Below are 13013 nucleotides of genomic sequence, written 5' to 3'. Positions count from 1 at the left end.
GTGTGCGTGAGAGTGTTTTTGTCCTTGATTTCTAATCTGCATACTGTCCCTGATCTCACCAGCTCTGTCTGTCTGTGCAGTATCTTACACTGTTTGTGTGCCTTTCTGTCTATCTGTGTGTGTGTCTGTAACTCTCTCCCTCCTCCAGACCTGACCTGAATGAGATGAAAAGGACGTGTGTCTGACTGTGTCCCTATACTGTGTTTAACCGCCTCTCTCTCGTGTGCGTGTGTGTGTTTCAGACCTGATCCACTGCACCAATGAGATGAACGTCTCTGTCCCCCAGCTGGCAGACACACTGTTTGAGAGAACAGCCAATAGTAGCTGGGTGGTGGTTTTCAAAGCCCTCATCACTACACACCACCTCATGATGTACGGCAATGAGGTGAGTGGAGCCCCCACACTCACACAGGCATGTAGCCTAGCGGTTAGAGCATTTGGCTAGTATAAAGCATATAGGCCTAGGCTATTGTTAATAATTATAAATAAATAAATAGCAAATTTAAAATTGTAGCAGTGCCGAATTTGTCTATCAACTGTAAAATGTGAGCACAACAGAGCCACAGTCATCAATAGAAAAAGCACGTTTTTTTAACACAGCGGCTGCATATCGTCAGGTAGGCCCTTGTTAAATAGCCTAGGACAAGCTTTTTATCTGCAGCCTGCTTCAAAACCAAATGGTACATATTCACAAAAGTAGATGGTGTTTGTTCAGTTATATTTTCTGTTTAAAAAAAATTTATGGTGTGAATTTGGAATGTCGTTTTTGTGAGTGCTGAGCGTGTTTATTAAAAAATAAATAATTGTGGAGCGGTGTGCGAAGACCGCTCGGTGAGCGATGAGTGGGGTTTCCCACCAGATGGTTTGTTTGAATTTAGTAAATGCTGTTATTAAATTAAATGTTTTAATCCAAGTAATCCAACAATGTGTATGCCGCCATCTTTTCTATTTCAAGTCTTCTCTCATTGATTGAGACAGGTTGCCGCCCCAAAGTGCCGCATGTCATGAGTGCGACTCAGAAATCAAGCTTTGCGTTGAGTGACGTTCGACCTGGCTCGACATGCAGGGCTGCCGTCTGGCCTGGCAAGTTTTTTGGCAACACTCTGGGCCAGTTGATTATCCCCGTCAATGGCCCCCACCAAACAGCTGGTTGTTGCGTGGAGCAGTTTACCGAAGACTGACAGTGGTAGGGGTATGGAAAGCAGTAGGACATTATATCTACCAGTAAATGCTAAGGCAAGAATGGGTATGCAAACCAGGTATTTAAAAAGTTAGTCTTGGTTGAATATTTGTGATACACAATTCGGTCATGAAATAACCTACCTTAAAAATCTGACATTTCCTCTAGGCTTTTTGTTCCTTGAAAAGTCATTGATGTTATGGTAGCCGATTTAGAAGTTCTACTGCACTAATATAATTATTCTGTGATTTTCATTTCTGATCAGTTTGAGAGAAGCAGCCGCTTTCGTTTGTTTCCCGCCGTTTCAATTCAAGGGTGTTGCGCTAGTCTGTTGCTAGCCATGTGGGGTTATTATGAGCAAGACAAAATCAACTTGGTTTTCCATACAAAGCGTTCCATTACAAAGGGAACCTGGTTTTTGGTCACTTTCTGATTTTAAAACGTGATACAATAACCCTTCAATATCTCCTGAACAMCTCAAATGGCGAGACTGACTAGCTACCACATGGACAGACTTCGTTAGTGTGTTTGTGTCGGGAGCATGCTGTCTATTTAGTCAGGCAATGCCCACATTTTGACATATTTTAGAATGTAAAAATAATGTGAATGTCAATGCATAATGCCATTGTGTAGGACTATTGAGAAAATGTTTTATTCTTAATTGTAATGCATACTTTTTTTGCATACATTTTTCTGTAGGCTATTACAACAATTAAATATATATATTTAGGTCCTTAAATATATACCATGTAGGTCCTTGAAAAAGTCCTTAACTTCTTATGGCTGCATCCCGCTAACGGGATCGATATGACAACAGCCAGTGAAAGTGCAGGGCGCCAAATTCAAACAACAGAAATCTCATAATTAAAATTCCTCAAACATACATGTGTCATTTTAAAAGGTAATCTTGTTGTTAATCCCACCAAAGTGTCCGATTTCAAATATGCTTTTCAGCGAAAGCACTACAAACGATTATGTTAGGTCACCACCAAACCACAATAAGCATAGCCATTTTTCCAGCGAAATATAGCAGTCACAAAAAGCAGAAATAGAGATAAAATGAATCACTAACCTTTGATGATCTTCATCAGATGACACTCATAGGACTTCATGTTACACAATACATGCATGTTTTATTTGATAAAGTTCATATTTATATCAAAAAATCTGAGTTTACATTGGCGCGTTARATTCACTAGTTCCAAAAACATCAAGTGATTTTGCATAGCCACATCGTTTCAACAGAAATACTCATCATAAATGTAGATGATAATACATATACACATGTAATTATAGATATACCTCTCCTTAATGCAACCGCTGTGTCAGATTTCAAAAATAAATTACGGAAAAAGCAAACCATGCAATAATCTGAGACGGCGCTCAGAACAATAGCCAAATTAGCCGCCATGTTGGAYTCAACAGAAACCAGAAAATACATGATAAATGTTTCCTTACCTTTGATGAACTTCATCAGAATGCAGTCCTAGGAATCCCAGGTCCACAATAAATGCTTGATTTGTTCGATAATGTCCGTTATTTATGCCCAATRAGCTACTTTGMTTAGCGCGTTTGGTAAACAATTCCAAAGTCACAAAGCGCGTCCACTATAACGTGACGAAATGTCCAAAAGTTCCATAACAGTCAGTAGAAACATGTCAAACGATGTACTGAATCAATCTTTAGAATGTTGTTAACATACATCTTGAATAACGTTCCAACCGGAGAATTAGATTGACTAAAGTTGAGCGATGGAACGGAGCTGCCTGTCACGTGAACGCGCGTGGTCAAAGCATGGTCAGCTCGTGGCAGTGGTGACAAATTCATGTCTCCTTCGGCCCCCCTTCACATTAGTCATCAGACAAAGTTCTATTGACTGTTGACATCTAGTGGAAGCCGTAGGAAGTGAAAACTCATCAATATCTCGCTGTAATTTCAATGAGAGCTTGGTTGAAAAATCCAAACAGGAAGTGGAACTTCTCAGGTTTTTGGCTGCCATATGAGTTCTGTTATACTCACAGACATAATTCAACAGTTTTAGAAACTTCAGAGTGTTTTCTATCCAATCCTAATAATAATATGCAAATATTAGCAACTATGACTGAGGAGCAGGCCGTTTACTCTGGGCACTTCTGTGCACCTTTCATCCAAGCTACTCAATACTGACCCTGCAGCCATAAGAAGTTGAATTTGATTTGCCAATGTCTGTATGAACCCTGTATTGGCTACTTGCTCAGCCCGCTAATGAAAGATAAAATCACCTGCCATTGAAATTATGCACGCATCATTCGCTTTCCAGTCATATCTTGACCCGAAACAGTATTATAATTTTTTCATTCGGCCCAGTAGCTTTCAGTTGGCACTGGCCCGGTGTGCCACTGGAAAATTTACCTGAATGTCGAGCCCTGCTCAACCTGCCTCGATCAATGATAAATGAGAAGATTTGAAATAGATAAGATGGCGGCATACCCATTGTTGGATTACTTCACGGAGCAAAAAACAGGCAAACAATTTTCTAAATTCAAACGAACCACGTGCAATTAGCCATGGAAGTTTTAAAAGACATGCGTCGTTTTCCAAGTCGGGAATTGAGGAAGTATTGCCAAGTAAAGGTTGGTCGAAATGCTCTCTGTGCTATGCTTTACACTACCTCAGTAATAACACCCATCATCCGCTGGAACAGTAGTAATGGTCTGACTAGGCAATATTTTTAACAGCTATTGGCAGCATTGTGTTGTAGAGTTTAGTTTRAGTCCAACTAGCCAGTATCAATATGCCTCATTCTTCACCTACTCTTTTCTCTCCAACCTGACCAGTTTTTCTTTCTTCATCTTGCTCCTTTTTTTCTCTCCCTTTCCCTCCCTGTCTCTTCTCCTCCACCTGAGGTTTTCTCTATAAAGCTCAGCCAAGAAACAGTCCCCATGCATTCTTTGGGGAGTGTGTTGTAATGCCGAATTAAGGTGCAGTCAATATCTTATTGGATCAAGGGGTGTTTTCCTGTTTTACACGGAAATGTATGTGCACACACTGCTACCATTGCTAGTGGGGTGTGTGCGTACAGTCCTCAGAATGTTTATCCCAGTCGCCTCCTATGTGTGTGTGTGTGTGCGGTGAGTGTAGACAGGCCCCTTTGTACCAATACAAACATATGACAATAGGCAGGACAGAGTCAGACCGAGAACCATGGCTGGGCAGGAGGGAGGACGCTGATAAAGTTCTGATGCTAAGCACATGCTCCTGCCTACCTTGGGGGGGGGGGGGTAGTGAATGTGTGTGTTGCTGAGGGAAAGACATATGTTATATACTAACACTATATGAGTCACTTCCCTGCTGTCCCAGATACTGAATGGACCGTTCTGCCTCAGTGACGGCACTGGAAGAGTGTTGTCAATACTACTAATAACCCTCAGAGTGAATGGAGAAAAGGATGGGAGAGAAAGGAAGTGAAGGAGGGAGGGGGAAAGAGATGAGGGAATGAATTGAGGAGAGAGAAAGGTACATAGCGTGAGGGGATTGATTGAAGGGGAGAGATTGAAAAGAGAGTCTGAGGGACAGTGAGAGGAAAGCAGAGATGGTGAGAGACAGGAAGAGATAGAAGGGGGGGGAGTGTCTGAGAAAAAAAAAAGAAGTGCTGTAGAAAAGTGCTGACAGTGAGTGTTGTCAGAGGGGAGACTGAGGAGAACTCTGAGAATCTGTTATTGTGTATGTAGAGGGTCAGACTGACTAATGGAGGTCACCAAGCACAATCATCTAGTGACCTTGAGCATATTGCGTACTGAATGGTAGGATGGACACACAAAGTGGTGTGTACAGGAATGATGAGTCAAGAGGATACCCGTGCTTATCTGAAGGACAAACACACATCTCTTAAGGCGTCAGCATGCTTCAGTTCAGCTAAGATACTTTTGTATATTTTGTGTATGTGGACACTCCTTCATATTAGTGGATTCGGCTATTTTGGCCAACCGCTTTGCTGACAYGWGTATAAAATCAAACACACAGCCATGCAATCTCCATAGACAAACATTGGCAGTAAAACTGCCTTACTGAAGAGCTCAGTGACTTTCAATGTGGAATCGTCATAGGATGCCACCTTTCCAACAAGTCTGTTCCGCACATTTCTACCCTGCTAGAGCTGCCTCGGTCAACTGTAAGGGCTGTTATTGTGAAGTGAAAACGTCTAGGAGCAACAGCGGCTCAGCCGCAAAGTGGTAAGCCACACAAGCTCACAGAACGGGAATGCCGAGTGCTGTAGTGCGTAAACATTGTCTGTACTCGGTTGCAACACTCATTACTGAGTTCCAAACTGCCTCTGGCAGCAACGTCAGCACAATAACTGTTTGTCGGGAGCTTCATGAAATGGGTTACCGTGGCCGAGCAGCCGCACACAAGCCTAAGATCACAATGCCAAGCGTTGGCTGCAGTGGTGTAAAGCTCGCCGCCATTAGACTCTGGAGCAATGGAAATGCGTTCTCTGGAGTGATGAATCACACTTCACTATCTGGCAGTCCGATGGACGAWTCTGGGTTTGGCGGATGCCAGGAAAACACTACCTGTCCCAATGCATAGTGCCAACTGTAAAGTTTGGTGGAGGAGGAATAATGGTCTGGGGCTGTTTTTCATGGTTCGTGCTAGGCACCTTAGTTCCAGTGAAGTGAAATCTTAACACTACAGCATACAATGACATTGTTAGGCGATTCTGTGCTTCAAACTTTGTGGCTAGATCGGTGTGGAAGAACTTCAATGGCCTGCACAGAGCCCTGACCTCAACCCAATCGAACACCTTTAGGATGAATTTGAACGCCGACTGCGAGCCAGGCCTGATGGCCCAACATCAGTTCCCTCACTAATGCTCTTGTGGCTGAATGGAGGCAAGTCCCTGCAGCAATTTTCCAATATTAGTGGAAAGCCTTCCCAGAAAAGTGGAGACTGTTTTAGCAGCAAAAGGGGATCAACTCCGTATTAATGCCCATGATTTTGGAACGAGACGTTCGACAAGCAGGTCTGCAAATGTGCAGCAAAACTTTTTTTGTTTGTTAGTTAATGTTAGCTAGCGCTAGTTGGCTGTACCTGCTCCAAATCTCCAGTATTTCTCCTTCTCTAGCTTGTTCTCCAACTTCCTTTTTAAATGGTGAGCCAGCATTCTTTCAGCATTTTTCTTTCCATGACTGATCAAAACCTATCTAATGGCTCTCTCTTGTCCCTCTGCAGCAGACGTGGTGAGCAATATGTTTGGAACCTTGAATTGCAATACATATTGAATAGTGAGAATCAAAATGCATATCCTGTTTGCTCCGCCTCACCATTTCTATAGGTGGCTCTCTACTACTGAGTAATTCTTCAAGAGTAAATGGGCCGTTGCTTGGTAATCTATAGAGGGGGTAGAAAACGGTTGTGTATGTAGTGGGGTAAATCAGCGTCACAAGCGGTGAGTCATATTGTTTGGCTGCATCATTGACCCTCTCGTACTGGTCCATCTACCAACGTGTGTGCCTGTTTGTCGTCGTATAGATCAACCTGCTTTGTGACAACAGGAGCCCACACACCATTACCCTCCTGTCACTACTCCTACTACACACAACACCCCCTGTCGCACCGTCCGGTAAACTATTTATAAACGCTGTCCATCTCTTTCCCTACCTGCACCCTCCGTCTCGCTCTCTACCCCCTCTCCGTTTCCCTCTTTTTGGTTTATCTCTTTCTCCATCTCTTTTACTCTACTCTCTCTTTGTCTCTCTCTTTCTCTTTCCCCTCCACCCATCTGTCAGTCAGATATCCTAATACTCTCTCCTACTTCGTCTCACTATCCTCTGATTCAATCAGCGGGCTTCTACGTCATGTGTGTTGTCACTGGTGGGAATGAGTGTGTGCGATTGTGTTAAAAGGGTTATCACGTCAGTTTAACTTAGTACTGACTCACTCAATTTCTGTTGGTTTTTCAGTTAACGTATAACTGCTTTTTGGTTTCCCTGGTAACTGCAAACTTTCTCATCGCCAAAGAAACAGTCTTCTCTTTCAACACACATTCCTTTCATTCTTTCTCTTATTTGTATAACTTTATTGAGTCTAGTTACTTTAACAAAGCCTTTGAGTCTCACTGACTTTTATGTGTAGGGCTGTGAAAAGGACACGGGGGTAGGGAAGACGCAAAGAAGACTCTAAAGTTGAGGGATTTACCCATCGAGACAGTGGGAGATAGACAGAATCAGAGAGTGGTTGGAGGAGAGCGTTAGATCTTTCTCAGTTTAGATTTAGTAGATTTATTAATAATGGATAAGGTTTTTCACTGACAGTCGACCGTTATGCTAACATGAATTATTTGAAGGGCTAGCAGACTGCTGCTCAACTTGTTTCTCCACAAATCCATCTATCTTTATCTGCAGCCTATGGTGCCATAATGCAGTGCTATGGCAGTACATGTAGGGTCTCATGTCTCAACTTTACCTTGATTTCTCATAAATTGCCATCCGAAATAGCATTTGTTCAATAACTATTCATGCATTGTGACAATAATGACACATCATGAGAATGGCTGCAAGTGTTCAGATAAGCATGACATTCCCTTTTTATATCTGTAGAGATATCGGCTGATACGATATAGCGTTTAAAGGCCAATATCGGCCAGTTAATATCGATCTATCTCTCTCTCGCTCGTTCTCTCTCTCTGCCTGTCGATCTGTGTGAACTGACCTGTTTTAGCCTTGTTTGACACACGTCACATTCACCACTGCAATAAAGAAACCAAATGTCCCCAAAAAAGAAACAGTCAGGTGTATTTCCCAAATGGCTCCCTATATAGTGTACTGTACCCTATGAGCCCTGGACAAAAGTATTGCACTAAATAGGGAAATAGTGCCATTTGGGATGCAGAAAAGAGGGTTAAGAAGTTTAACTGCGTGGCCCAATACTTTAAAACTTCACTTTGCCACGGGACAAATGCTTAGCCAGACACAAATGCACACACAATCTGCAGAGCACATTTTATCGGCTCTTAAACCAGTTCTTTAAAAAAAAGAATGACAACCGCTCTTCCTCCCTACTATGAGAAATGCTGAAGAGAGAATATGATGGATGTTAGTTTTCCTTCATTTCATATTTTCTTAGGAGAGTTTACTCTTTCTAAAAGTAAGTAGTTTTTCTCGCTCGCTTTCTTCTCTTGACTCCTAAGCATGAGAACACAAGAAAGCCTGCTAGTTGTGTGTGTGTTTGTGCTCTGTCGCTGGAAGCGTGTCAGCTGGCGTAGCGTGAATCCCCCACATTCCGAGATGCTCGGTTAGAACTGGGAACACCAACCTAGATGGGGGAACGTCAGCCAGGGATGTACAAGTTCAGGCCTGCGCCTATCTCAGCAGAACGCTCCTCTTTCTGGGAATTCCCAGCCCTGTTTTCCCATTACTGAGGATGAGGCCAGACAATGTTTTTTGTGTGTGTCCCTCATCGCTGCCAATTGAATCTAGACCATGTTGATATTACACAAGATGGGATTTATCCCAAATGGCACCCTGTGCCCTATATAGTGCGCTACTTTAAACAAGAGCCCGATGGGCCCTGGTCAAAATTAGTGCACTACATGGGGAATAGGGTGGCATTTGGGACACAATGTATGGGATTTTCCCGACCCTGTTTAGTCAATAGCTGTTTATCTGACCTGAGATTTATGGCGCTTTCTTTTTTCTTCCATTCTTTCTCTCTCTCTTCTCAGCGTCTCATCCAGTACCTGGCCTCTAGAAACACCCTCTTCAACTTGAACAACTTCTTGGACAAAGGTGCTTTGCAAGGTATGGTATATCTTATACAAACACTCATATAATACTAGTGCATGATTAGACACACACTGCTTTGGTCTCAGGTTCTCTCTTGTTTTTAGTGGGGTGTGGGAGGTTTTACTGGGGGGTCTGTGCTGTTTTTGGTCAAATGAGGATGGTTCAGAGTCTCGGTTGTCTCTTCTCTCTATCTTCTCTCTATCCCTCCTTTCTCTCCCTCCCAGGTTCTGACATGTCTACGTTCATCCGTCGGTACAGCCGCTATCTGAATGAGAAGGCCATGTCTTACAGGCTGGTGGCTGTGGACTTTACCAAGATGAAGAGAGGGTAGGAAGCACACATGTTTACTCACTCAAGCACACACCTGAATGAATAGATCACCATGTCTTACAGGCTGGTGGCTGTCGACTTTACCATGTTGAAGAGCGAATAGGCTGCATAACAATTCATACATCTAGTCTATTTCACACTGTACTGGGCTGGCCTGGTTCCGCAACCACCGTAGTTCCTGGAACCGTGCTGGAAAGGAAAATATCTAAGCAGCCGAGTACGGTTCAGGTTGGTTCTATAGTGTGAATCGGGTAAAATGTTCCTTAGCKTCCCGTCAGAACCAGCGAATCCAGTATTAGTCTAGAAAGAGAAGGACTAACTAAAAATGTTTGGTGTGTGTGTATGTTCCAGGATTGACGGTGTGATGCGTACCATGAGCATAGAGAAGCTCATAAAGACCCTTCCTATTATCCAGAACCAACTAGACGCACTGCTAGACTTCCAGGTAAATGGTGTGTTTGTGCATGCGGAGGAGGGGTGTGTGTATTCAATGGAATGTGTGCATTTTCCAATGGTGGACATGGGTGTCAGGTTTGAGATGAAAAATAAAGACATTTTTTGGGGGGGGAAATGCCTCCCTTCCACCCTCTCTCCAGGCCAACCCTAATGAGTTAACTAACGGGGTGATCAACTCAGCCTTTATGCTGTTGTTCAAGGACTCCATCCGTCTGTTTGCTGCCTACAACGAGGGCGTCATCAACTTACTGGGTAAGGACTGGTCTAGAGTCAGATTTAAAGCCTCCAGCGTCAGGACTATTGGTACTGGTGGGTATTATCATGGTATAATAGAATGGTTCATTGGAATTCTATGGGTGTTATCCTATTCATATTATGTGGGTTCTTCCAGGGCATAGCTCAAGGTTCTTACATCAATTTGATGTGATTAACTATGTGATGTTAGCGTCTCAGACAGCCAATGACCTGTACGGTGTGTTTGTCTTTTCACAGGTTGTGATGTATTTTTGAAGTGCTAAGTGGTCCTCTGTCTCCTATCACTCTCTACTAATGGCTTCTTTGTACTGTACTCTTCTCACACTGTCACTTTGTCTCTCTCTCAGAGAAATATTTTGATATGAAGAAGGGTCAGTGTAAAGACGCATTGGACATCTATAAGAAGTTCCTCTACAGGATGACCAAGCTGTCAGAGTTTCTAAAAGTAGCAGAGGTACACACAGGCATGCACGCGGACACACACACATACACACACACACGCTCAACACACAATGCCCCGTTTTTCACATTTACATAAAGTACCAGTCAAAAGTTTGGACACTTACTCATTCCAGGGTTTTCTTTGTTTTTACTGTTATCTACATTGTAGAATAGTAGTGAAGACATCACAACTATGAAATAACACATTTGGAATCATATAGTAACCCAAAAAGTTTTAAACAAATCAAAATATATTTGAGATTCTTCAAAGTAGCCACCCTCTGCCTTGATGACAGCTTTGCACACTCTTGGCATTCTCTCAACCAGCTTCATGAGGTAGTCACCTGGAATGCATTTCAATTAACAGGTGTGCCTTGTTAAAAGTACATTTGTGGAATCTTCTTCCTTATTGCGTTTGAGCCAATCAGTTGTGTTGTGACAAGGTATGGGTGGTATACAGAACATGGCCCCATTTGGTGAAATACCAAGTCCATATTATGGCAAGAACAGCTCAAATAAGCAAAGGGAATAGACAATCCATCATTACTTTAAGACATGAAGGTCAGTCAATCCGGAAAATGTGAAGAACTTTGAAAGTTTCTTCAAGTGCAGTCGCAAAAACCATCAAGCGCAAGTCAAAACGCGCAAGTCAAAACACACAGCCTGCCGCTACTGACCCTAATCTATTCTTATGTCACATATAGCATTCTTAGACAGAGATTAAATCATGTATGAGGAGGTTGTTTAGGACATATCGACTCAATTCTGGAATTTTGCTGTGAGACCGAGGGCATCATGTGTGCCGATGTGTTTCCCTAAATARATCTTGATAACTTTCCCGGCACTTGGAGTCAATGAAATTGAATGAAATGATTTGAATAGTTATGCTTCTTGATGATATCTTGTATTACGTCACCTTACCCACACACATAAAGATAGACATCATGCAGACACACACAGTCTCAAGGTTTTAAGATTGCTATCCGTCAAAGATTCTCAACCAAATTTACTGAGCTTGTGCAATTATGACAAAATCAACGGACATATGATCCCCTAACAGTTGTGCAAACTTGGTAGAGTCTTATTCTAACGTATTCACAGCGTTAATGGCTTCCAAAGGTGCTAACACCAAGCATTCATTACATCTTATTTTTTATTAAATTGGAAAATGTGTTATTTTTCTTGTGTAGATTGGTAAAGAAGTCATCAATATTTATACATTTTTTATGATTACATTTTAAGGCTGCAATTGGGGTGTACACTTTCACTGTTCCAATGTTTTGGCCTCACGTTATTTCAATGTTTTTGGGGCTTTTTAAATGTCTGTTCAATTGCTCGCCATTCATTTACCGCACCCACACCATGTCTCGTCTCTCATTGGTCACTCACGAGACATACTCAACATTGTTCAATCATATTCATCAATCCAGTTGTCAGCATTTTTGATGTACACCCTTTATTTCAGTTGTTTAGAGGTTGTGTCCCAATAATCTGTTCTTTCTCATTAAGTGTGCACTTGTTCGATTCCCTTCATGGATTTGAAAGGAAATGACTGGTATATGGAAACACCCTTCAGCCCATGCCTACACCAATCTAATGCTTATATATTTTTGAGGAGTGGTGTACGAGTGCACACTTCAAGAAGAACAAGAGGTTATTTGGACTCACCCACAGTAGTCACTGCATGGGAGTAATCATTCCTTTATTTATTTATTTTCTTATCCCCGTTGTTTTTTCCGTTGGCCCGTTTGTTTGTTTTTCGTTCGGTCTTTGTGACCACAGCAAGTTGGAATAGATCAGGGTGATATCCCCGATCTCTCACAGGTCAGTGTACATTTTTCATCTCTTTCTCTCTTCCTCTTCTGGCTCCACCAACATGCTTTCATCCGTCTATCTGTCCATTCGTTCGTGTTACAGCCGTCAGCCTCTCTCTTACTGTACATATTCGCTCCCTCTCTCCTTCGGTCTCACTTGCTCTCGCTCTTTTCTCTGTACTCAATCATTCACTCATTTTTCTCTGGCAAACTCTTAACAAGTTACCCTGTCTTCTACTTTCCCTAGTAATCTGTTGGTTCAATTGATTTAGTATTTATTTTTCTAATTATTATTTACACTGTAGGACCAAATAGGCACTTGTAAAGAAAGTATTTAACTGGCTATATAAATACCAATAACTTAAGGCACCAAGCTTGATAGTGATAGCAAACTGAAATATTGGATTTTGAGTGATGCATAATTCCCATTCCCAGTATACCATTTAAAATAGTTCCTTTATCATTCTCCTCCACAGACCATTAAAGGATCATGCATTGTAGGTGGTGGGTTACTTACTGTAATGCTTTTAACCCTAGCATCCCTCCCACTAAAGGCATTTCACTGTACTAGTGCACGTAACATTCAAACTTGAAACTATACTGCTTCTCCCCTCCCCATACAGTATATACACAGAGTTTTACAAATTGTTGACTCGCCATAGCTTGTGTGCCCTGACATCTTGACCTACCCACCCGGGTTTGCATGTAGCCCTCGCTCCCTCACACGCACGCATGTAGCCTTGCCCCTTCCTACACGCACGTGCGCACACGTAG

The 13013-nt window shown here is 42.3% G+C and overlaps 1 protein-coding gene across 15 annotated transcripts in view; it reads left to right on the top strand.

Annotated features, from left to right (window-relative positions):
- si:ch211-200p22.4 (phosphatidylinositol-binding clathrin assembly protein) overlaps nt 1-13013 on the top strand; it is a 54093-nt gene that overhangs the window by 20580 nt on the left and 20500 nt on the right. For 9 of the 15 annotated variants that reach the window (XM_070435003.1, XM_070435011.1, XM_023970204.3 and 6 more), the window contains exons 2-9: nt 243-385; nt 8883-8958; nt 9168-9270; nt 9625-9718; nt 9870-9981; nt 10332-10438; nt 12208-12249; nt 12716-12736. In XM_070435003.1, the coding sequence (XP_070291104.1) occupies nt 243-385; nt 8883-8958; nt 9168-9270; nt 9625-9718; nt 9870-9981; nt 10332-10438; nt 12208-12249; nt 12716-12736 (698 nt within the window). The remainder of the gene's footprint in view (nt 1-242; nt 386-8882; nt 8959-9167; nt 9271-9624; nt 9719-9869; nt 9982-10331; nt 10439-12207; nt 12250-12715; nt 12737-13013) is intronic. The other 6 variants (XM_070435012.1, XM_023970230.3, XM_070435013.1 and 3 more) reach the window with 3 other exon arrangements.

The sequence above is a fragment of the Salvelinus sp. IW2-2015 genome, linkage group LG3 (assembly GCF_002910315.2).
Source record: "Salvelinus sp. IW2-2015 linkage group LG3, ASM291031v2, whole genome shotgun sequence".
In the NCBI taxonomy this organism is placed as follows: Eukaryota; Metazoa; Chordata; class Actinopteri; order Salmoniformes; family Salmonidae; genus Salvelinus; species Salvelinus sp. IW2-2015.
Note: the sequence above shows the minus strand (reverse complement) of the source record. Positions and strands in the feature narration are given on the sequence as shown.